General features: G+C 41.7%; 1 protein-coding gene across 1 annotated transcript; it reads right to left on the reverse strand.

The window, feature by feature from the left end:
* Positions 1-1226: 1226 nt before the first annotated feature.
* On the reverse strand, positions 1227-26406 carry LOC311040397 (uncharacterized protein). The gene is made up of 11 exons (XM_084050654.1): positions 26213-26406; positions 17675-17735; positions 17114-17134; positions 16645-16920; positions 13270-13390; positions 9660-9835; positions 7265-7407; positions 6563-6710; positions 3964-4145; positions 3510-3605; positions 1227-3393 (listed from the first exon to the last, which is right to left on the reverse strand). Exons 1-11 carry the CDS (start codon positions 26240-26242, stop codon positions 2638-2640), a joined length of 2010 nt encoding a protein of 669 aa, XP_083906780.1. The 5' UTR covers positions 26243-26406; the 3' UTR covers positions 1227-2637.
* Positions 26407-26872: the final 466 nt, after the last annotated feature.

The following is a 26872-nucleotide window of genomic DNA, read 5'->3' on the forward strand; positions in this document are numbered from 1 at the left end:
TTTTCATTGGCCTTCCATAGCTCTCATGTTGTGCTTCTCTTGGGATTCTTAAAATGCTTGAGTGCTGACTTAATGCACCAAGCTTCTTGTACCATAGTTGTGGTCAGTTAAAACACTGAGGTAGAGATATACCCTTTTTTTGTCAAGCAAAGATGCATCTATACACTTCCAGCCATAGCACACAGGAAACTGAATCCCATTACTACATTACATTGCACTGCATGTCCTCGCACGCACCCCCACGTTTGAAACCTCACATGACACTGCTCCAGAGACAATATGGTTGCTGTCGGGCAGAAAACTCTTATCTCCATACTTTAACCTTTTATGTTTTTTTTTGTAAATTAATGACCTACTTCGTCTTACTACAATGTTACACAATAGTAGCAGAAATAGCCGATCTACAAGCTCAAAACGCGCTATTTTTGCTACTTTTGAATTCGAATTCTGAAAAGCTACAGTTTTAGACATATGAGGTTTCCCGCCCGACAGCAACGATATGGTGGTACTTTGGTGAAAGGCCTCGCGGCATTGTTTTGAAGCAGACACAAGCACAGATAGCAATGGCGCTCTTGACATCACTGAATGTGAAGTCAATACCATTTGTGAAATGTTGTCCATGTCTTAGATCTGTGGACAAATTGTGGAACATCGCCACATTGCTACGGGAGGTAATCCTTTACAGCCAGCCAGTGATATCTAATCCTACATGACAGGGTGAGATAATAATCTATAAAAAAAACTATTGTCACCGAAAAAATTACCCAATTACTTCAAAGAAATGAAGGAAAAAAGGATAGAATGACAGAAAGAAGGATGGACAGAGGGAAGGACAAAACAGAGGAAGGGGGGAAAAAAGGAAGAAAGACAGGCAGGAATCTCCAGGTACAGTATGTGACCTCACCACACACTAGCATGTTTGGAACAATCCTCAAGGACCATCCCACCCCACCTCCCCATAATATATACTGTATATAATATAATATATATATTTAAAAATGTATATTTAACATTAATGATCTTAAAGCTGGATTGAGATTTAGTTGCGTACCTGTGTCGTGCACCAAAAATAGCTGATCTACAAGCTCATAATGCGTTGTGCACATTGTGAGCTTGTAGATCTGCAATTTTCAGCAGGCAACACTGTTGCCTGCTGAAAATTATCATTAGTTTCATGTTTCCAGCTTTTCCCCCCCATATGCCATTTAGTTTTCTTAAATCCAATGGACTTATGAAATATTATTTAAAACATATTTTTGATACATTTAACAAAGGTACAATATGTATATATTTTTTTTACATTTTAAGACATTTTCCACTAGTGGTCCGTGGACCACTGGTTGAGATACAGTGGTCTAGACTCTAGAAAGCCCAATGAAGCAGCTATACAGAATCACTACATGGTCCCATAGGATAGGATGCCTGGAGTTTCCACATTCTCTGCTGAGTTCCTCTGCAAATGTAAGAATAACAAGCTGTCATTGAACCAGTGGGACATCGAACGCCAACAGCAGAAATGGCTGATCCAGACACTAGAACACATCAATAATACTGTAGAACACAAGCTCAGCGAGAGGAAGAATCTGGGGCGGGGGGTCTCTAGCAGAGAGGCTATAAATGGTGCTGTTAGTGCTGTAAGTAGATTTTAGTATAGTTACAGAATAAAGCCATGATCCTTTGCTTGTACAGGTGATTGTACAGTACTGATGTTTCCTAAAGAAGAAGGCTGGCACATGTCCACAAATCCACATTTCAGTTTCGAAGATGGATTCGAGATTTAAAGATTTCAAAGATGTTGGTTTTAAAATGTCTTCTTTCCGTTACTTTGGGACAAGGGTGGAATGTCCTCGTAAGATCAAAGGACTCTCTTGTTCAGGTCGATGTGCGATGGTGCAGAGGTCCAATAAGAGCAAGAATGGCATCACACGCAATATGGAGAAACTTTGAGAGGCTGTAAAAGGCCAATGCTTTCATTATGTAGGCTTGAGAAATTGTTTCTGAAAGTTTTCATGCTGTTTTAATGTCTGTTTTTTTCCACATGCTGACAGGGGAGCAGGCATCTTAAATGGGTGACAAATGTTATTTCATATCACTAATGGATTCTTAATAATGTTGCCATGTTAACTCATGCGTCTGAAATGTTAAGTTGTAAACCATTCTGTCCACCTTAATGTGTTAGAAAAAGTCCTAAGGGGTTGATGTTTTCAGCTGTAAACTCTGCAAAAGGATTTTCATTTGCAGTCTGGCAGTCATACTGTGAAGTAGACAAATTAGAAAAGAGCCTACAGCTGTAAAAATAAAAATGCAGCAAGGCGTATACAGTATATAACTAAAAAGGTTTTAACAATCAACAAACTGCTCATACAGGTACTATAGTTTAGTTAAGTGAACTGTTTCTGTGAGTTGGAAAAGAAAGTATCTAAAAGTGTTAAGTGTTAGGTACAGACTAGGGGAGATGTTGGGACTGAGTTACTTCTACGTTCAGGCATTAGAAGTGTTATTGTACTGAATATCAAGGTCCTTGCCCCAACTGCTGTGGTTCCTTCATTATTTGGTAGGGGGAGTTCAGTTGTTTACTGTGGTAGTAATATGGATGATATCTGTGGAGCTTTTCTTGGACCTTTAAAGAGCCTGTTCTCAGGTGGTGGTGGACTCGGTGGCCGCAGTGCCATCTTTGCTGGCAGGGGCATCCGCCTTTGACTCTAATGCTGGACTAGCAGAGTCTACCTCGGGGGTTTTAGCGAGGGGTGACTTTTGAGGAGACCCCCCGAGAAAATCAACAGGGCCTATGTTCAGTTTGAACTGTGGAGGGGGCTCGGGTGTACCGTTGGAGATTGGAACCGGTTCCGGGGTGGTTGGCTTGGGAGGCTCAGGGGTGAGAGCCAGGGCAGCCTTGGGTTCAGGTGATGGAGTGGCCACTTTGGGAGAAGGAGCCAGGGGTGTGCTGGGCTTAGGTTCTGGACTTGGGCTTGGAGCAGGAGCCTTTATTTCTGGTGTTTTTGCCTCTGGGCTAGACTTGTAGATGGGACTCGGGGGAGGCTTGAGGACAGGGCTTGGGATTGGGCTGAGCCTGACGTCTGCTGGTTTGGGAACATCCAATTTGGGTTCTGCGGGTAGATCAGGGGTTTTCTTGGTCTCAGGTTCTGCTACCGGGCTAGCCTTTGTCTCAGCCACAGGACTGGGCTTAAGCTCTGCAGCAGGCGGCGCGCTGGGCTTGGTCTCGGCAGCGGGTGGGCTTGCCTTGACATCCAGAGCAATAGAGATGCTCACGGCCTCAGACTCGGGCATTTGCTCTGTGTCCGTGTCCAGTGGGAGGGCAGTGGTGTTGAAGCCCACCCCAGAGTCACTAGTCTCAAGGTTATTGCCAACCTCCTTGGAGGACACCTCCAGACCCTGTGAAGAAAGAGAAAAGACAGAACGTTATATATTGTCTGCAGTTGGATCCAAACTCAGGCCCTCACAACTGGCTGAGTTTGGCTGAGCCACCAGGCACCTCCATAAGTACTCACTTTAATGTCCACTTCAGTGCTCTGAGATTTCTCTGTGTTGTTATCAGCCTGGGAATGTTTGGAATCCTCATTGAGTTGGGCGATGTTCTTCACCACCTGTGAACACGCACACACACGCGCATACACACACACAATGGTTTTTGCTTTATTTATATAGGAGAGTGTAAAAAGTTGAGGGGCATAGACATGCCATACAGATCTCTATGTGGAATCGAATTGAGGAGTTTGCAATTACAGTACGTGGCTGACTCTACCCGCCCCACACTGACAAATTGCATATTGGAGCGAGTAGAGAAAATGTAATGATAATATAATTTAAAAAAATATATAAAACAAACAAGTTACAAAGTGTTTTACATGAAACTGAAACAAATGAATAAATATAATAAGACAAAGGATCTACTTAACCAACCGTAGATAAGCACGTGAGGTATTTCTATTTCCCTATACTGACCTGCCGGAAGGCGTCACCCTCCTCCTCCTTGCCGGCATTCTGGGCGATCTTCTCCAGAGCGGCGCCACGCTTGGCTCTCTTCTTCACCTTGTACAGACAGGACAGCAGGCACACCAGCAACAGGAAGGCCAGCAGACCCAGCAGGGCAATGATCGCCACATAGACTGCTGGCAGTCTGTAGGCTGCAGGGTGTAGGGAATGGAGGGAGAGAGTGATGGAAGTCAGGGTGAGGAGAGAGAGGGAGACACAGAGGAGAAGATAGGGGGGTACATAGGACAAGAGAGAAGATCGAGAGAGGGAGAAGAGAGAGTGATGGAAGACAGAGTGAGAAGAGAGAGACACATACAGAGAGGAGATAGGGGGTGGACATGGTAGGAGAGAGAAGAGGGCACACAGGGGGAAGAGAGGGGGGGGAAACATGTGAGAGATGACGACAGGGGGGAGAAAGAGCGGAGAAAGCGTGGCAGAGAGCAAAGGAGTGGGAGAATAAATTATTCAACTGACCTTTATATGAAATTCAGAGCATGAATGCAGCCAATGAAAGAAAGGAATGATAACCCTTCCTCTGTGGTGTCATTTTCTGTGGTACTGGAATTGTTGAGGCATTACTTCTGACCTTACCCTCTACTCTATACACAACCCCTCTGATGCCAAGGCTATTCACATTGTTATTCAAACCCTCACCTACGTGAAGTCGACTGGATGCTTTTATATACAAAAACACCCTGTGAGATATTTTCACATAGTATTATTAATCACATTCACTAGCAAGGACCACACCATCAGTCAACATGTAGTTAACAGATGTATTGAGAAATGAAAAGAATGAAACAAATGAATGTGTGTGATGAATGCTGCAATTCTTCCCATTTGTCGAATGTGCTATATGAATGAAATGACGAAACCTCTCAGGACCCTACGGAGACAATAGAAGAGAGGCAGAGTGGGTGGAAGGGAGGGGGGCGGTAAACAAAATGAAAGGGAAGGGAGAGGTTTAGGCATGTATTTGATTAGATATTGGAAGTAGTATGATTGGGGTGTGGTCCTGCTCCTGAAATTCTGCTAATAGCTCTAATTCACGGCTGGAAGTACAGATGATGTCATCTAATGTTCATCCTTTTTTTTGTTATCAATTGTTTTTATTATCATACATTTTTCAACAAAAACAAGATACAAACACATACACAACTTAAAAACAACACAGAAGGTTAATAAAAATAATAATAAAAATAATAATAATAATAAACCCACCCACCCCTCCCCGGACCAACAATGTCTCGAAATGCAAGGGCCAAACACCATGCCTATACCTGTGCAAGGTCACAACACTGTGTACAACACTTCAACCAAGCCTTTAAGCTTATCTGCGACGTTAGACCACATATCAATGTTCCTCTCACTTGCTCCATGTAACCTCGTCGTTGACATTTCTAAATAAACAATATCTAAAAACGTTAAAGCCCATTGGCGAAATGTTAGGGTGTGAGGAGGTTTCCACCTCGTAGCTACCATTTTTTGTGCAGCTGTTAAGCCAGCAAAGAAGATGCGCTTGTGTGTGCAGTTCAGGTGTAGCCGGGACACATCATTTAAGATAAATACAGATGGAGAAGGTGTAATATCAGCTCCCAAAAGTAATGACAGTTTAGCTGCAACCATAATCCAAAAAGAGGAAACATTTGGACATTCCCAAACCATGTGAAAAAAGGTACCAATAACATTTGGAGTACAAAATGTGCAGTTGGGGCTATTTAAAAATAGCCTCAATAGCCCTCATAGCACAGGAGTCAAATATGTTCGGTGAACAAAATTTTTATGATCTGGATTCATAGAAGACAGCAATATATGACCAAACCGTGTCCCAATTCAAATCAGGATCCAAATTCCCTATAATAACCCATAATTAGATTCTGATAAAAATGAATACAAATGGAAACGAGGCCTCTTGATCTACTAACATCACAGATGAGTCTATGTAAAGGGTGCATTGTAAGGGAAGTCTGCCATGGAACTCCATAAGTCCTCATGGCTGTTCTCAGTTGTAAATAAAAGAAAAATGAGGTACCTGGCAAATTAAATGTGTCACATAAATTCTGAAATGAACGCAAACCATTCTCATCAAATAGATTCATCTTTATGATTGATACTCGAGCTTGAAGAGAGTTGGGCAGTGATGACCATCTGCCCAGGTCAAGACATATTTTATTAAGAGTGTCACCATAGTTGTTTCTAACAATAGCTTGTAGAGAGGGGAAAACATCATCTAATGTTCATCCTTGAGTGGGGTGACCTGCGTTGGTAGCGGTCACTCTCTTTATCTCTTACAGTATAACGCAGATCAAACTAGCAACATAATAATGCTCACAAGTAAGGCTGCACCTCTTGATTGTTTTCTTAACAATTATTCTATTGATTACTTTTTAGATTAATCAAATAATCGAGAAGCCCGTTTTTTATATATAAAAAACATTATATATCAACAAATCGATTATTTTATACTTTGTAGCACAACAGTTATTTTTTATAATCGATCAAATCGATTAGTTCGATTAATTGTTGCACCACCACATGCACCACATGCCTAACCCCCCATCCTCCTTACGGTCTACTTTCAGGTAGATGTTGGCGACGACAAATTCCTTCATGTCAGTGATCTTGAAGTCTCCTGCGTCAGAAGTCTTGACCTGCTCCAGAATGATCTCAGAACCCTCTAAAGACAGACGGCCTTCAAAACCCAGCGAAGCCTGAGCCTGGACAGAAAAGATGATAGATAATGTCATTTAACATTTTGGTAAAAAACTAAATAAAAAAAACAGGTATAACAGAGTACATACAAAGTAGAAAGCAAATTGCTTCTATATAAAATATAAACACTTCCATAAGATAAATTGGTAAAAAGGAATACAATTACTAATCAAATCACTAATCAAATCAAATCTAAAACAGAGGAAGATTTAAAATGCAATGAATTAGCAAGACTATACAGTAAAATCATCATTGATTTATCTCAGTGTCAAACTGATCTGTAATATTAACAATGAAAATGTTACCGTGTGCAAGTAAGGGTCAGGGGAGGGGGGGCGGGGGTGCATTTAGTGTAGGGCGGATCGCAGATGTGTTTACAAGCAATGAGCACAGAAGTCTGCTCATCATCCTATTGGTGGAAATGTGTAATTTATGGATATTAAATAATAACTTGAGAGCCTGACATGCTATGGTACCCTGGTTATAGTGTGAACAAGTAAAAAGAAAAAAAAACGCAATATGTATATATATAAATATATATATATTTTAGAGTAGTTACACTGGTGAGTTCTCCCTTGTCCAACAGGATGTGGGGCTTGGGGTCGGAGGCAGGGATGTACTGGATAAGGGCCATTGAGCTGTTAATGATGGTGTTGAACTTCATTTTCCCTCCATAAGGAATAGTGAGGAAGATATGGTGTTCTGAAAAAACGAGGAGTGGAAGAAGAATTATACTAGAAGAATGAACAGCTTGCTGTTTTACAACAATGCCCTGCTTTACCCGATGATTCATCTCTTCTTTAGGTCTCATGCTCAAATATTGAAGTTTTTTGGGGGGCGGTGTCCAGGTGGTGCAGGGATAAAGTTCCTCCCCGCCACCTTAGAGACTGAGCTTTGATGTCTTCTTAGTGCTTCTGGTTTGGCAGGGTGGACCCACTGACAGTGTTGCATAGAGCACTGAAGTCTGATGTCACTGCCACTAGAGGGCGCTGTTTCACAGGTTTGTGGCTTTATTTTTTGTGTTGAAATCCCCATTTGGGAATCTTAGATCACGTCATATAAGAGCTGTGTTCTAAACATAAACACACCACCCCGGTGTTTTTGTCAGGGGAGCGGCTCTGCATCGTTTATGATATTCATTCATATTTGATACAGCCCGTTTCTGTCGAAAATGGAATGAATTCTGCCTTAAAAGTCTTAAGAACTACTACTTCCGGGTCTGATATCACTGTCCCTACAGCAGCCGCGTTCATGGGAAATGTAGTCTTTGGGTTGTTTGACTCGTTTCTAGTGTTTATATTGTGTTACTCTTTGGGTGGCCTGAAAGAGCAAGCCCTATCCATGGTCTTGAAGGGCGGATCCAAACCCAGGCGGTTGGATTCCAGCGCCGCTTCCTATTGCTTCACCAATCTATGTCCCCGCCCCCCCTCCCCTCCTAATATTCATAAACCACAATATATTAAAATCGTTATGATTAATGTAAATGAATAAATATCTAGTCTCTAATAGAGATTATTGCTACAGTTGATACTCTATATTTACTCATAATTTGCAATGTTGATATATAGGCCTATACTATCAAATTACCGATATAGGCCGTCTGACACTGTACATACAGTATATATCAGCCTCATACCTACCGTTAGTAGTCTGTACACACACACATAAATGATAAATGTCATTATCAAAGCCATTATCTATTAATACTGATTGGCTGATTGGCCCCAGGGGTCTCTCTTTTCCCTCTACACACCACATCACTTCACGGTAAATAGCTGATCTACAAGCTCACACAGATCTACAAGTTATGAGCTTTTAGATCTGCTATCTTCTGCCAGATATTCACCTATTTTCACTGAATGTCTGCCTATTATGACATGCTCAGCCAATGGGTATCTTCTATCCTAGAAAGAGATTGGTACAAAGCTGGACATCACATAGTTTTTTGTAATATTTCATGGTACACTTTTAGCTTGTGTTAAATAATTGGGACCTTAAGAACACACAAAATGTTACTGCAGAACATAACCCTGATAAATCTGAATGTGTTTACTAGCCCCATGGATCATCTAATATGCATTAGTCTGATCTCTGATGGAGCCCATTAAGGCAGTGGTCTTTAAAAGGCCATTATGGCAGACAGGAAATGGGGAGTAACAACAAGAAGGACAAATTACCCTGATAGTATGTGGAGATCAGCCCACTGACTGGAGAGGTGGGCAGGCTACTCAACATGCCCCCTGCTGGCCAGGGACTGCCCTCCACTAAGGCCTTCCTTTGTTCCCTCTATGCTTTCTGACAGTCTGTGTCAGTTGGCAGATAGTCCATGGATGAAAAGCATTATGATTGGTCCACGCAACTCCCAGTGTGTCCATGAGGCGCCACAGGTTGTGTTTAACTGCCCGTTAGCAAGCCAATGAATAGCCTGGCATTGACCGGACTGATAACGTGGATTCACTCTCACGTTCCTCCCCGGTATCAGTCTGGACCATAGGGAGCGATTATGAGAAATCAGAAAATGATTTTGATGTTTTTCACTGTTGTACAGACAGCAGTTGGAACGCAGTCACTGATTGGCCCGATCATTTTCTGATTTCTCATACTCGCTCCCGAAGTCCAGACTGATACCGGGGAGGAACGCGAGAGTGAATCCATGTTGTCAGTCTGGTTAATGCCAGGCTAATGAATGTCTACCAGTTGATTCACTGAAGTCACGCGGAATAAGTGTCAGTCAAATGCTTATTTATTAAAACTTGTTTATTAAAATCATGTAAGGGTTAAATGGGCCTGCATCTTTGTTTCTCTCATGTTAGGCAAAAAGCAGTGATTATTTTTTTCTTGTCTTAAATGCCACAGGTCATAACCAGATTTAATACATCCATAAAGGTTAGTGTAGTTCCTCATTTTGTATTTCCGCCAACTTTACTTCATTGTCGATTTTTTTGACCGCTCACCTTTCACGTTGAGGCAGACCTGCCGTTGGATGTTTCCTGGTTCATCCCTAACGGTGTAGCTGCCCTCATCTGCCCCGGTGACACCACTGAGGCCCACGTGACGACCGTTGTCAATGATGCGACCCTGGTACCCCATCGCGGCTTCACCTGAAGCGCTCAGCAGCACCTGAGCAGGCCTGGTAGGACACATTAACATAAGGTAAGCTATGGTCATGGTAAGGTCCTTGTTGAAAGAAGAGTTGGCATTTCACTCTCTGGTTTCTGTTTGGTTTAGACCAAACCAAATGCTAATGAGAATGATAGCTTAGAAAGCTGAGAAGGAGTCAGTAAAGGCCAGATTATACATGTCGCGTCTGCGCCGTAGACGTGACGATCTGCAGACAGTGGACACGACGTGGTTGGGATTGAACTGCAATTTGTGGCTGCAGATGTTCAGCCAGCAAGAGTAAGAGAATCTAAAGACCTTCTTCCAGACATTTATTTCTGTGCATTCCTGTTATTCTCTGAAGACCTCAGATTCTAATGAATTCCTTCAGCAAAGCTTTGAGAAGTATTTTTTATTCAGGTTTATATTCTGTTCTATTTGTATTCCCTTTAACAAACCTTCCAATGAACATCACTTCAATATCAAGTCCTATATTGTCACATAATGCAGGTAAAATATAATAATAATGATAATAAACGTTTTATTTTGTACGATGTATATAGCACCTTTCTTAACAAAGTGCTTTACAAAATTAAAAACAATTAACAAAGAAGCAATTGTACAAAATATTTAGAGGGTTTTACAAGACAGTACAACAAATTAGGCGATCGCCAACACCCCCGTTGCACATTGACATTATGGGGTTAAAAGGGCTTTCCTATAGAAATACTGTAGATCTTTAAAAGAGATTTAAAAATGATTGTTATTGAACTAGCAAGCCTGAGGTCCAATGGCAGGCTGTTCCACAGTCTAGGGGCCTTGATCGCAAAGGCCATGTCACCCTTGGTCACCAACCTAGACTTTTATAAGGACAATTAGAAGAGCCGAGTCGGAGGACCTCTGGCTACCGACGTAAACATAGGGTTTCAGCAACTCTACAAGGTAACTAGGTGCCAGACCACAAAAAGTTTTAAACGTTAACAATAACATCTTAAAATCAATTCTAAAAATGACTGGCAGCCAGTGTAGATCAGCTAAAACTAAAAACGTATTTAAAACTTAGCTAAAACGTATGTGTTCCGAATGAGTCTGGCAGCCACATTCTGCACCAACTGCAAGCATTGTATGGAGCCTTTGCTGAGCATTACAATAAACTAGGCGGGATGAAATGAGGGCATTAACAACTGTTTTGAGGTTTTGAGTAGATAGGATTGATCTAATTCTGGAAATGTTGCGCAGATGGAAAAAACATGTTTTAACAACTCTTTTCACTTGTGCCCCATATTTCAGAGTCAAGCTGTACACCCAGATTTTTTGCAACCGGTTTTACATTTGCTGACATTGAGTCAAGACTGTCATGGTGGGATCTGGAACTAGGGGGACCAAACAGGAGAATCTCTGATTTATCAGTGTTAAGTTGAAGGACATTTTGTGACATCCAGCTTTGTAGGTCGGCTAAGCAGGCCTTGAGGGAAGATAAGTGGTTTGGGTTGGAGTTATTGAGTGGAAGAGTTGAGTGTCATCTGCATAGTGGAAATGGATATTGTGTTTACGGATAATGTGACCTAGCTAGGGGAAGCATGTATATATGGAAAATAGTACCAATAATTGACCCTTATGGGGAACACCACAGGTGAGAGGAGTAGAAGAGGAGAGTACATTTCCAAAGGCAACAGTGACAGTTATTGCCGTGAGATATGAGCACAGCAGTTGCAGGGCAGTGCCAAGACCTACCCAATGCTCCAAGTGGCTCAACAGTGTGGTGTGGTCCACATATATAATTTATGTTAGAAGCAGCGCTTAGGTCTAGGAAGACCAATATAGCAGCGTCACCAGCATCAAAGGTCATCAGCAAATCATTGGTGACCTTAACCAAGGCCGTCTCAGTACTGGGGAGTGCTTTAAAACCAGATTGAAGGATCTGAGAGGAAATAACCTTTTCCAAGATTTTTTTAAATTAAAGTTTTGAGATGGGTCTGTAATTCATGAGAGGATCAAGGTTGGGTTTCCTTAAAAAGGGGGGTATAGTACAAGGGGGTTTAGTAAAGCGTGTTTGAATGAGGAGGGAATGATGAAGTATGTTCAGTTGTAAAATCTGTTATGCACGTGGATGTGAGCTGGTGACAAAATTTACATCATATGACACAGCTATGCGGACCCGGCAAATATAATTTAGCATTTTACCGTAGACAAAGGCGGCACTGGCAGGATTTAGTCTTGAGCCAGCTAAAGGTCCAGAGATCTTAAACAACCATTATTTTTGCATAAATGACTGTAACCTGCTGGCTCCTTTACACCTATACCGTCCTTATTTTGTATTATTCACTGTCAGCTTTCACTCTCTGTCTAAGTCTGTGGTGTCCTGCTGAGTGCCGCAAAAGGCCAAACCCATGCAGGTTTACAATTCACCCCAAACACTACACCAGCTGATTTCACTAATTGGTTCCCATCTCTCTGGTTGAAGTTGTGTTAATTACTGAAATCAGCTGGTGTAGTGTTTGGTTGGAAGGAAAACCTGCATAGTCAAGACTCTCTGCTGTGCGTGATAGGATGCCACAGGGAAACAATACATTTCTCTTTTATTTAAAGGTATACACTGTAGGGTGAGTGATATTTTTGGGTTAAAACAAAAAGGTTTTTGTTAAAAGGTTAAAGCACTATATTATGATAGTACTCATTGCTATAGAGTGTTTGTTCAGTAACAGGGGTCTCTCTCCAGCTCTTTGATAGACAGAATATACATTTTCAGGTAGGTGACATCATTTCAGCCAATCAGGAGAGAGTACCGATTTATCAGCTTAATTTTTCCAGTTCCAATTTTGCATGCTCATTTCTTTGTGTCATCACTTCCAATTTCACTTGTTTAATCTTTATCCTGTTTGAGTTCTCTGTCCTGGTTCGATAAAATTGATATCCTGACCTGAAAATGCATTTTCTGTTTAATAAAGAGCTGGAGAGACATGGAGACTCCTGTTACTGAACAAACACTCTATAGCAATGAGTACTATCAGAATATAAAACTATTTAACACTTATTTTAACAAAAGAAAATCACTTACCCTACCTTTAATGACCCTGCCCGTGGCAGTGTTTGACAGGATATTGCTATGTGTCCTATGTGTCTGTTTGCTTGTTTGTTTGTTTGTTTGTTTGTTAGCAAGATACTTTGCAAATGCATTGGCAGAGGGAATGATCAGTAGGCTGCCTGCCCCCAAGACATATAACTATTTAAAACATTAAGCCCTGTATAAATCATCGTACAACAAATAGCGAAAGGAGCCGGTCACGAAGCGTGTTCAGTTTGTAGGTCTGCTATTTTGGGACACCAGAGTTAATGTGGTTACGTTTAGGTTGAAAAGGTCAACGGTCAAGGTCACAATCGAGAGAGACGTAGGGCAAGACAGGTTGGTGGGTGCATTTGTTTAATTAACACACAACTTAACACACACAATTATGCTGACAATACCTAGCTGTCTGGTTGGCCTCGATGTCACTGGATTTGAATTCCAGGGTGATGGGAGCGGTCACCCCCTGAATCTGGATGTGGAACTCATCTCCATACTTAACAGTCTGTTCGTTGCTACAATCTAGAAGGCAAGAGCAGGGTGATAAATTGTTAGTTTCGAGCCATACTGACGACGACGACGACACAGAAAAAGACTAATTACAATGGATAAGAATAGGCTCAGATGTAGATGGAGAGAAAATGGGCAAGGAAGTAAAGGGGAAGAGAGAGAGAAAGAAGGAGAGAGAGTGAGTGAGGAAAAAGGAAAGAGTGAGATAGAAGGAAAGAAAAACAGAAGGAAAGATCGAGAGGAAGAAAGCGAGAGACGTTAAGAGAGAGAAAGAGAACGAGTGAGAGAGAGATAATGAAATTGAGTACAGAGATAAAAGGAGCAGTGATGCACAAATATCACAGAAGCTAGAAAAAGGAGGCGAGGATGGAACCCACATTGAGGGAAGGGGAGTATAAAGACAGGACGAGGACAGGCAAAACAGTAGGGAGAGAAGGATGGGGGGGTGGTTTGACGGTTAAAGAACCGCATAATTACTGGCTGGGGTCTGCTGCACGCTGTTCAATGCTGCAAACACACATATTATGCAGGTGCACGCACACACACTTTTGTGCCTGTTCCATCTCTCTGCACATTGCTGGCTCCATATGGCGTTGCTTCCACATCCTGTTACACTGCAGTTCTCTCCCGTGATGCACTGAGCCTACTTATCTTTCAGTATTTTTTAGTCATTTTATGTGATTGTGTGTGTGCGCGTGCGTACGCACGTGCGTGTGTCCAACAAGTCACAATGCAACATGGCGTAGATCTGATATTTTTGCAAATTGGGAAATTTGTTTAGAATTTAGAGCAAAAAAACATTTTAAAATGTTTTATTTAGGACATCGAGGGAGAAATTTAATAAAAGGAATGGGCACTCACACACAAAAGAAAAGAAAAAAAAAGGTACTGTATAAATGAGGTCACGGGATGGTCAGTAAGTCAAGACAATTGTTAGAATTTTATTTTAAATGTTTTGTCTCAATGGTATGCCAAAAATAGGACTGCCAGGTTGAAAGTGGGTATAAGTGCAGAGATCAATTTCAGACCACAATGCATTAGTTCCACGGTGCCACAGTTCCACAGCTGACTGATGCGACACAAGGGCAGATCAGATGTCTACGCTACACTGACAGGAGATCAGATAAAAACAGACGTTATCTTGACTCAGAGGTTATCTCATCTGATGTCCAAACATTTCCTTCCAGTAAGTAAAGTTTCTCCTTGACTCACAGAGTTAGGGGAGGAATAAACTATTAGATATAATGGGATTAAAGTGTTGTGATTAGAAAAAATGGCCCTGAACAATAACCAATTGCAGCAGTTACAGTTTGAAAAAATGATTAATTATATAATTACTTTATAATTCCTCAATCACTCCAACCTTGCACTTTTGTTCTCACTCTGACTAATTTACAGCATCTGCTAAATTCCTAAATTATAAATGTTATATGAACTGACTCACTACGGTGAGATTAATAGCTCTACTCAAAATGCAGCCACCCTAACCCAAACCCTAACACCTGGAATTAAATGTCCATTCAATGTTATATTATTCCACAAATCTTGTAGGCAAAGAAGCCAATTTTAATTTAATATTGATTTCAGTTTCAGTAGGTAATATCTAATCTGGGAAACGAGTAAAAAAAAAAACTCCCAACTCTGTTGTTCACACTGCAAAGTGAACACAGTAAAATAGCCGATCTACAAGTAGATGTACATACCGGCACGAAACTGAGTATAATTTACAGTGTAGGGACGGATAGAATTTCTGTATGCTCTCATGGGGTTCTGCTGGTGGGCACTGCGGTTCCAATGCACTCAGTCCTTGGTGCAGGTGCTGTACTGTGGACTCCATGCCAAGTGAGCTCAGTGCAGCAAAATGAGGCTATAAATGAGGCAAAATGAGAACGTAATATGTCTGGTAATGGTTTACCATCGACCAACCTGGGGAACATAGGTACGCTCCCATCTAATGTAGCTATCCTCTATACCATTTTCAAAATGTCTCAACCCTAATTGTTTGAGTTGAACGAATGAGTAGAAACCTAGTTCAGATGGTGAAGGTGAGATGATGAATGTCATTCATGTGATCAAATAGGCACCTTTCCTCCTAGATGTTTGGTTCACTTAAGCCCATGATTTGTGCACAATAAATTTTCAAAAGTCAACACACATAGATGTGATACCGAAATTACAGTGAGATTACAGGCATACTGTATAGCCTGCCCATTTCACAGCAGCCATTGTGATGGTAAACACAGCTGAAGGTAATAACATTCATTGACGGTGTGTTCTCATTTGGGTGTTACTGTGTGCCAGGCATGGACAGCTCCTGTACAGTTAATTCCATGCTGGCACACAGTAAGTCTGGCAGCATACAACTGCAAGTTCTCTGAGGACGTAGATGTTTTACACTCAATGCAGCTCTGCTTTGGCTGCTGAACGTTAGACCCCTCCCACTGCCTACAGCGTTGAAACGGGGATTTTTGACAAGTCACAAGTGGATGGGTGATGAACTGTTCATCACCCTCTGACGTACTTTGACATTTTTGTCTTAGAGATTTCCCTGTTTCTGACGACAGACACAGTGGACAAAGAGCATGCTACCTCTCTCTATTAATTAACTGCCATCTGCTTATGCTTGTAGTCCCTCAGTTAGGGATGAGATGACAGAGTTAGTACCCTGACCTCTTCAGCCAACCTTTCTTCAAAACGGTCCGTTCCTTGTTGGCAGATTGTGGAAATAAAACAAGAGTAGCCTACCTTCGGTTTCTCAATAGTCACACAACAATGGTTGCATTGGCGTCTCTGGTGGCATTTGGCTACTTAGACAATCTTGCACGAGGAAGATAGACAGGGGGCAAGAACAAACTTTGCTATGGTAACGCGTTTGTTCGCCTTCACGGCAATGATGTAATTTTGTCCTTAAGACCTCGCTGAACATCACTTGAGCAAGACTAAGAGTCACACACATGAAGAATTAAAGATTTGCCTCCCATTCACTTGTATTTCAAGGGGCGGAACGTCCGGTGACTAAGCAAATTTGCATCTCCTGCCTCTTGTGGAGTTTGATTTTGGTGAACTTTGACGCGGATTTTGCCCCCAACAGGCCAGGGCTACTCCCCTGTATTTGTGCATGCATGACCGTACACTACAGTACACCTACAGTAAATGAAACACACTCCCAATTAAAGTGTTTACCCATCACAACAGCTGCTGCTACGTTTCTAGTATATTAGAAATAGCAATATTACAGAGCAGCCATGGTCACTCTACCCCGATACCTCGGACGATGAGCGTCATGCGTTGGACTTCATCGGGTGTCTCTGGGTTCTTCACCGTGTAAACGCCCTCATCTGCTTCGACCACGTTTTCCAGCATCAGGAGCATAAGCTGGCTGTTGATCCTGGCCCTGGAGCTCACCACGTTGCCTGCCCTCATCAGCACTGCCTCCGCCGCCCGCGGAGCCGAGTGGATGCGGAATGTAACCTCCGCGTTCAGGGAGGGCAACGGGATGTGGAAATCATCTCCATGGAACTTGGTCTCGGACTTCTCTTTGACTAGAGGGACATTTTGGAGGGAAGTGACAATGGAGGGAAATTACATTGAATATATTATAAGAACGCAAAAGTCCATGGTTTATTTAGAATTTATTCAAATTATTTCAATAACTATTAACCATGAAACATGATGGAAAGTAAAGTGTATGGTTCATATAAAGAAGATTCACTAGTACAAGACATGTAATCATACCTTTCACAGGGGCAGAAAGAGCTGTAAGGGAATATAAAGACAGATTTTCAACCATTTCGCCAATTATCACAACACAGAAAGATTTCCTAAAAGCTAAATTTCTATCATCAATGTTACTGTCCTACTACAGAGAGACAGCTTCATTTCTGTGTCTTTCTGTGTCTTTAACCACTTAAACCCTATATTCAATTGACTGAAGTCCCCCAGGGAACTATACTAGGCCCCCAACTTTTTTCCCTCTAACACCAAAAATATTTGCCTAAAATAGCCAATCTACAACGCAACGCTATGGTTGTAGATCTGTTATTTTTGGTCGCCCCAGAATAGGGACGCTAGGTTTCATGTGGTGAAATTATGGTCTGAGGTCTGAAATCAAGCTGTTAAATATCAAGTTAACTGGACTGGACTTTGTTTGTGACATGCCAATTAATTCAGCGTAACGTTTCAGTTGATATAAAAATGAGAAGTTCACACACTGACAAGTGACAAAAGACACATTTCTGTTTTAACAGTATACATGTATAGAGAGGAACATCAATGATATGACTTGACCTATAGTACCTGTGCTGAGCAGAAAGCTCAGTGCGACCACGCTGACCGCTGTCCTCATCTTCTCTTGGGCCTAGGTAGATACAGAACACACATGACAAGGTCAGATTTGCTCATACAAATATAAAAGAAAGCAGTTAACCTATTTCTTGTAGCCTAATAACATACTCATACGTCTTACTGCTGGTTGTGGTTGCTTGTAATGCCAAGTGCAGACAATGTAGGAATTGGAAGGTTATTCTCAGGTTGTACATCACTTTCAAAGGGAAAGGGAGTATTTTCTGGTCCCTGTGGGGACCCTTTATGTTTGTTCTTTGCTTTTACTGCTTCACCTAGCAGATGGCTGCTCAGATGGCTCAGATGAGCGACACAGGAGGGAGCTGTTACGCGTCTTGCTCACAGACACTTCAACACGTAGACTGGGCGAGCCGTGGGTCAAAGTGCTGACCTTTCGATTCCCAGACAGCCTCTCTACTCCCTCACGTATGGCCACCTTTTGTAAAAAACTATCAGCTATAACTGCCTAAACATGTAAACAAGCAAAGGTCATTCTCGCTCATGTTTCCACATTATTGTGTTAATCTTACTCTATGCCTCTCTTCTGTTTAAAGTTCAAGCAATTAGGATACGTCATCTTCATCTCTGTCTAACTGGGTACTGTAATTTTTGCTCTATATAAGAAGGAGTTACGTGAAGTCATGACATCATCCTACAGTCATTTTTTTATGCCAGCTCTGTTGAAGATACTAAACAGAAAAGGACCTATCTGACAATTGTATGCAATTGTAAGTACCATGTAAAAGTTCACAACCAGCAGAGTTAATTCAATTCTTTAAGAGCCAAACAAACATCGTAACCCTGAGTGAACTAAAAACTTGCTCTCAATGCAAGTCTTTGTTAAGTCAAATGAGTGCTAGTGATAAATCAATACTTAATAACACTGGAACATTTTGCTGGCAGTGCGGTCCGGACAAAAAGATATTTGGACAGTGAAGCTTGTTTAATGCTCTGTTATCGCTTTAACACTGTGGCACTGTGGAGGTTTTAACTGGAATGTATACTCACTATCTTTCAGACTAACATGCTGTTTACTAGTGATGTGTACTGAGATCACATGAGTGTTCATAAGACTCTCTCTGAGTACTATATGGACCCCTTCAACTTCATGACTCATTGATTCAAGTGACTCACTCATAGTGAACCACATTGAGTAAATAGGCAACAGTCCTTCCCACAGTTCAAACTGAGGCTTTCTGTTGCATGCCCCCCCCCCCCCCCTCTGAGTCTCTGATCACTGTCTCAATCTGAATAAAGCCGAAATGCCAAATGGGTTACACCTTATCTGAAGAATTGCTCCAGTCTTTTATTTCAACCAAAAGACAAATATGGTTTGTGTTGTTTATTGATAGATCATTCTGTTTCATTGTCATGCCACCCAGGTGTCAAGCTAGCACTGACTCATAAGACATAACCTTACATCATGTTACAACTAACATGTTCCTTCGTATCACACAAGGAAGATATTGTGATGAAAACACCTATATCTGTAGTCCTATCAAAATAAATGATCCCAAATGGAAATCTCACATTGCTATAAGTAGACGTTTCAAGGTGTAATAATACTGTGTGGTTGAACACATAACCAACAAATTGTCTTTGCCTCATAATCATTACATTGACCATTCCACACAGCAAACAGGTACTCTCATAGTATCTATTGTCTCTTCCTTCCTTTCTTTCCTTTCTTTCTTTCTTTCCTCTCTCCCTTCTTTTCACCGTTCTCTCCTGTACGTGCTTTAAGTACCAAGTTTCACTAGGAATCAAATTAGGTTATCTAATAGGCTGATCTAAAAAACTCCCTAAAGAGATTCTAGCTGCAGTCAATCTTGCGGTCTGCAGTAAATTCAATTGATCCCCCATTGCCTAGAGGATATTATTGGACGTGGAGACAAAAAAAGTTGCCTGTGGAACAAAACGAATGAAAGTGTCATCATGGCTTAATAGCAATGATCTCGATTCAATTTAAGTCCAGACCTCTGAGGCTATATGACAAAAGCCGCTATTTTCTTCCAGAAGTCTTGCCCTTTTACAGGGGCATATTTGACTATTTTTCTGTTAGCCACGACCACCTGGCTTTGGACCACCATCAAGTCGATCGATTAGGTGCCCCAGGATATGATATAATTCATGGCACAGGGATAATTAGAAGCATAGGAGTAGGTTATTGTTTGGCCCTGCTTCAAACAAAGAAACAGTGCAGCAGTAATATGTACAGTAAAGAGTGGAGCGATTGCTCATTTCAGAAGGTCTAATGGCCTTGAGAGATGTTGTGATTAATTGGAACATTGAGAATGTTATGATGATCTGAGCTGTCTCTGGCTGCTGCTGGGGAGCAAGATGCAACAGCTCAAGGACACTGTGATTTTGCTGTGGTTTTCATTCCTGGAGCCAAGGGAGGGGCTCAAGAGGAAACACCTGCAGTGTTCACAGCAGACAGTGGATGATAACACTGTATCCACTATGTAGGAAAGAGAGAAACTCTGACATGCTATGTTGATGAATTAAATACATAGGACCACAATGGAAACCAATCCCCAGGACTTTTTTTGTGTTATCCTTTTAGCCTTAAAGGACGACTTCACCCATTTATCAACCTATCTTCATATAATTTGTCCTCATTAATGCTCATTAAAATATGGATTTCTTTCCTACTCTGTCTGTGTCTCAGAGGAGGGCTGTGGACAGTTAAGAAACCCGCCTGCCAGTGACATCATCGATGAGGAATACAAGGTAATAAAAACTGCAGGCTTTCTATTCCTGTAAAGTTAGCATGCTATAATGGAAGCCATTGTTCTCGCATTAATAAAAAATGTAAATAAAAAAAATGAAATCTTGTAAAAACAAAAAACAAAAATGTCTAACGATGAAGCACACTGAGTAGAAAAGAATTGTGCCATTTTATCATGAGCATTAGTGAGGAACAATTGTATGAAGATAGGTTGAAAATGGGTGAAGTCACTTTCTCTCTTTCTCTCTTTCTTTCCTTTTTTCTCTTCCTCCCCTTTCAATCTTTTTGTTAAATTTTATTTCTATTAACGGTATACACACCCCCCAGTTATTTTTTATCTTTATTTTTATATTTTAAGTCTGTGAGTACCTGTATGATTATATATATATTCTTTCTATTTACTTATTTATTTAATTTTCTCCTTACTCTATTTTTTTTTTTCTTTACTTATCTACTTATTTATTTATTTATTTTTTTATTTTTTGATGGTTGTTTTACATACAGAGACGATGCCGGGTGAAAATATATTAAAAAAAAAAGGGGATATGAATATAACTGTACATGCATATATTATGTCTGTGAAACCTAAATTGAATTCCCTAATAAAAAATATATAAAAAAAAAAAAAAAGAAAATGGGTGAAGTCGTCCTTTAATGTCTGACTGTACGTGCTGTTTACATTTCTGACTAATAAAGTATTCCATCAATCAAAACATATGCACTGTGTGTGTGTGTGTGTGTGTGTGTGTGTGTGTGTGTGTGTGTGTGTGTGTGTGTGTGTGTGTGTGTGTGTGTGTGTGTGTGTGTGTGCGTGTGCGTGCCTGCGTGACTGCGTGCCTGCCTGCGTGTGTGTGCCTGTGTGTGGTCATATACATAGAGTGCAAAGGAAGTGCTACAAAGTAATACTAACATAAACATAAAACATAGCATGTATCTAAACAACATCTTCTAAATCTAAATAACATTCTTAGCATTTGCATATGTATATCTAAACAACATTACATATAGTGAACAAGTAACCAAATTACATCTGCATAGAATAACTACTGTAGCATCTATTCAAAATAGGCAACAAGAGGTCATACAAGGACAACAATATGAAACATACAGAGTGCTTAGAGGGGGTGAGGTATGTGTGGCGGAAAATGGGGAGTGAGTCTACAGTCGTGACTGGGGTGGAGGGGGGGGGGGGGGGGGATTAGTCCACAGCTTGGGAGCCAGGAGGTAGAAGAGTCTAGGATGCTTGGGGCGTTGACCAGGGTGTCTTATGGGAAGGGAGGGCCTCCTCCTGTGTTAGCTGATCTAAATATATACGGGAAGAGGAGTAGGGGAGGATCATGTCCTGAAAGTAAGGAGGTGCCATGCCCTTGATTGCCTACCTTGATGTATAGGTGGTCTGCGGTCTGTATCTGCTTTGTGTGTGTGTGTTTGTGTGTTTGTGTGTGTGTGTGTGTGTGTGTGTGTGTGTGTGTGTGTGTGTGCGCGCGCGCGTGTGTGTGTGTGTGTGTGTGTGTGTGTGTGTGTGTGTGTGTGTGTGTGTGTCTGCACGTACACGGTTTCTTATCCATCTGTCTGAGTGTGTGTACTGTATGTGTGTGTACATGTACATGTACATAAAGTACATAATGCATGAACACTCACCCTGTCCATTCTCATCCATCTGTTTGTGTGTGTCCTAACAGCCCTATCGGTAGTAAGGTGCCAGCAAGCTCCTCATCATTAATGAGAGGAATTAACATTTGTGTCATAATCTCCACGTTCACGCTTGCTGTCTACTAGAGGGCCGCAGGCCAAACCTCTGCACTCAATATCTCTCTCTCTCTCTCTCTCTCTCTCTCTCTCTCTCTCTCTCTCTCTCTCTCTCTCTCTCTCTCTCTCTCTCTTTCTCTTTCTCTCTCTACCACACATTAGGCACAGGGCCCTAAAAGCCTTCTGATGTTATTACATCTGAAACAAAAGATGGGACAAAAAAGCGTCACGTTGTATAGCATCTCTCCTTGCAGCTTGAATAACGCAGTAATTTAACCACCTAAGGCCTCTATTCTTTGTAAAAACAGACCTGAGTTGCACTGTACTTGGTGCATTCTTTTTCGATCTACAACAAATCTCTTCACCAGAAACACCCGATCTACAAGCTTGCAAGGTGTTGCAAAATTGGCAAATGTTCCCCCCAGAATTGGGGTTGTTGGGGTTCAAGTGGTTTATAACACCAATAACTATGTTTTCTTTTTCTTTTTTGTGCTCTGTATCCTTCTTTGACATCAATGCATTATTGCAGAGATGCAGCTTCCATTATGGGGGAAGAAGACTTTGAGTATTTGACCATTAACTTTCATCATCAATGTTTAATTAGTATGGCAAACTGACATGGGGGATGGGATTCGGATGGCGATGATGGTCAGTGATGGAGGCACATGGGCCATGTCCATCTGTGTTTCTCAGCAGTGGGCCTACGCGGAGTGAGCAGAGCAATCTACCATTTCCAGCACACAACTCGTGAAGCTGAAGCTGAAAAGAATTCAAAGATTGTCTCCTTTCTTTGGGGAAAGAAAGTAAATAACAAATGAATAACAAGCATTCGAGGCCAAAAAAACGATTACTATGGCTCACCGAGCACAATTTGGTATGCTTGTGTCCTCTCTGTCCTTTGAGGTGTTAACCATAGGCTGACAGACACAGACAAAATGTGCCATGCTCCCCTCAGCATCTTTCACTCCATTGTTCGACTCCACTGAATTCTGATCTGCATTTCTTCTTCTGTTTTCCATTCACCTCCATTTTAATTGTTCACATTGCTGTAGCCACTCTCACGTCTTCTAAGTGCCAAAGTTTCTATACCATCAACTTATTTATCAAGTCTTGGTCCAATAGTTTTTTTTCCTGTTCTCTTGTCATCATCATCAGGGTGACTCGTCCTCATCTCATCTCTTCTCTATCTCCCCTCACTTACATTCCTCTCTCTCTCTCTCTCTCTCTCTCTCTCTCTCTCTCTCTCTGTCCTCATGCCATCTCCATCTCACCCCACTCTATCTCTCCACTATGTCATGTAATCGCTCGCATTTCTATCTTTACCGTCTCCTCTCTCCCTCTGTTGTCATTTATCTCTCTACCCCTCTAACGACATGACCTCTCTTTCATGACGTCTCTCCTCTCTGTCTGTCCTCTCATTCTCCATCTCTCTCTCCTCTCTCTTTCACAGCATCTGTCTCTTCCCTCACTCATGCCTCTCTCTCTCTTTCTCTCTCTCGTTTCCCTTTCATCCTCTCCTCCTCCTTGTCTTATATAATCCCAGCCAGTGCATCCCACTCTCAAATCAAAGCCTGTGCCTGTCTTCCTTCTAACTCCAGGCTCCCTTGCACGCTGCGGACACACACACGTCCCTTTGTCCAGGGCTTTAAAGAGGCGGAAAGGCCCTCAATGACTGCAGATGCGGGGTCCCCCACAAAGATACCTCTGTACCTTCATCATTTCTCTTTCATTATCACGTCCCCCCTCACGTAAAACCCAGTGGCAAGAAGGAATGACTGTAAATAAAGAAAAGAAAAGAAAAGGCAAAGTGCATCTCTCACTCTCTCTCCACAGCAAGGACGCACAGTGTGGGGAATTACAAGCCACACACTTAAATACACACACAGAAGCACTATTTCTCTCTCTCCCTCCCTCTCACTCACTCACTCACTCACTCACTCACTCACTCACTCACTCACTCACTCACGCACGCACGCACACACACGCGCACATGCAGCCTATTTTACTTACAATGCTTGACATTTATAATTCATGAGGGCAAAAAAAAGTGTTCGCTGAATACATCAATTTTTAGCAGAATAGCAAGTTTTGCTGTAAATAATATCACGTCTTTCACAATTCAAATGCAATTTAATCTCTGTAGGCCTACATTTCAGCTGTCTGCCTGAATTCACATGGTGAAGGGGGGCATTATATCAGCCAGTCGTTGCAAATTCAATGATCATTCTCTAAAGTGCATTTAGAGACATATAAGTGGCATTGAGCAAGGCACTGAACCACCTTGCTCACATCTGGCAACTCCCTCTAATTTATCCACGAGTCCTCATGGATATTTAGACACAAAAATGGGTCGTGGACCAAAACCCATTTTCTTACAAACTAAAACAGCCCCTCTGAACTGAAGGATGAGACAGGTTTCCACCATATTGCTTTGCACCTGTCAGATCCACTAAAGATCATTGCAGGCATGCAGGGGCACAGACAGTAGGAGGGGGTGGTGGCTGTGTGCAGTGTGTTGCTAAACAGACTATAGTCTATTTAGGTAATATAATACATGCTTAAACTGTGGTCTCTGGTTATGGAGAATCAGAACAGCTGAGGGTCGGAGCATGGTGTCTTGAGGTGTGTATGCACCAGTGTGGCATCAATACTGCAGGCGGGGATGACAGGGCCACCCCACCACTAGCGAGAGCTTGCACCCGCATAAAGAGCTTGCACCCGCATAAAGCCTACTACTCCGTAGTACAACGGTGTTGCACACCCTGATGGATAGCTCTCTAATTAAGCTTAAAGGGATATTTCACTTTCAAATTAAAAAAAGAAAAAATGAAAAAAGAAGAGGCAGTCGTGATTTTCCATTGCTTTTTTCATTTATTTTTTATATTTATTTTTAATGTTTATTGTACTTGAAAGTGAAATATCCCTTTAACAGACTAGACATTGGATTCATTCCATCATCCCAATGATCATAAAACACTGTCTTTAATAGACCTCATGCAGACTCCACTCAGACCCTGCAGACCTTAACATTTCTCAAAAAACGACAGCCCATGCAAGTTTTTTTTTCTCGTAGTCTACTCTACTAGAGTTACAGTAGGCTACTATCCAGTGAGGCCTAGCAATGCGTATTCATGTTTTGAATAATCTTTGCCTTCGTTCAAATCGTAGGAATCTGGATTATAGGCCTATGCGTAAATCTGTATCTAGACACTTTTTAACCAATCAGCACAAGAGACTATGGGGCATTAATTAAACGTATAACCATCTAATCTCTTCTAAATCCAGATCAAGCCTGGTCTAGTCTGGGACCATTCATTCATTCCAGCAAACGGGATGGGCAGATTCTCACACTTCTCCTCCATATAGAGCAGTGGTTCTCAACCAGTGGTCCGGGGACCACGAGTGGTCCTTGAGGGGGTTCCAGGTGGTCCCCAGCTAAATGATGGAGAGTTTGTAACCAAATGGACCCTTAAAGATCTTTAACTATTGAGAGCGTAAAATGAAACCAAATGGACCCGTAATTACGAGTCCGTTTGGTTTCATTTTACCCTCTCCAGAGTTAAATAATTGTTAAACATCTGCATTAGGCCTACTTAATTAGATAATTGTTCTTTTTGATCAACGTTTGCCTGTTATCTCTCCTATATGGTACCAACATCAATACAGCATGACATTGTGGACAAAATCTTATCCAACGATAACAAAATATTCTATATAAGTCTTGGGTCTGAGAGTCTAAATCTCATCAAATGGTGGTTCCGTGGCTCAAATGCCGAATTAATAATGGACCTTGATATGAAAAAAAGGGTTGAAAACCACCCATCTAAATGAAAATAAAATACACAAATATAATAAGCCTAAAGTCCAAATAAAGCGGCGGCTGCTTGGGATCATAGCTGATCAGCATGTCTACCCAAAAACTGCAGAATTTAACCCGTCACACACCACACATGCACATGGAAAGACGCGCACCCGTTCATCATGCGTGTGAGAAATAACGCAGATTCACTTACCTTCAATGGCATGATTTGACTTCTGATCATAAGTCAAAAACAAATCGTCGCCTACTACTACTCTCTCTCGCTCTGTGTCTGTCTCTCTGTCTGTCTCTCTGTCTTCGAGTCTCTCTCCCTCTCTCAACCTCGCCCCCAAAGAACTGTAGGCTGCTAAAGACTGAACATTTGGAAGATGCTGAGAATATGTCGGACTCTGCTGCTGCTCACTATCGGCGTCACTCGAGTGATGTCGGTAAAGATCGGCCTCACTCACACCCTGAGGTGCCTTTTCCTCCTCAGTGTGAATTTATTTAATTATAAAGAGCCCGTGGGTGACGTGACGTGGCCCCGTTAAAGGCAATTCAAACGTGTTGGCAGAACAGAAGACATGGAAAAAAGCAATTCACCACATAACAGATATCCTTTGCAATTGCAATAGGGATAGTGTTTTTAATCCAGCATAGGGGGGAAATTATGCTTGAATTTCCCATTCAAGCATCCAGCATAATTCCCCTTTATATCATTCTATCAAAAACATAAATAGTAGGACAGGGTAGCCTACAATATGGTTGGGAACAAAATCTTGATATGATTCAAAAGATGTCAACAGAGACCACTTATTAACATGGGGGAAGAAATACTACACAGCTGAGCAGGTGGTTCAGTGCCTTGCTCAAT

The sequence above is a fragment of the Gymnoscopelus microlampas genome (assembly GCF_963454915.1).
Source record: "Gymnoscopelus microlampas genome assembly, chromosome: 3".
NCBI lineage: Eukaryota > Metazoa > Chordata > Actinopteri > Myctophiformes > Myctophidae > Gymnoscopelus > Gymnoscopelus microlampas.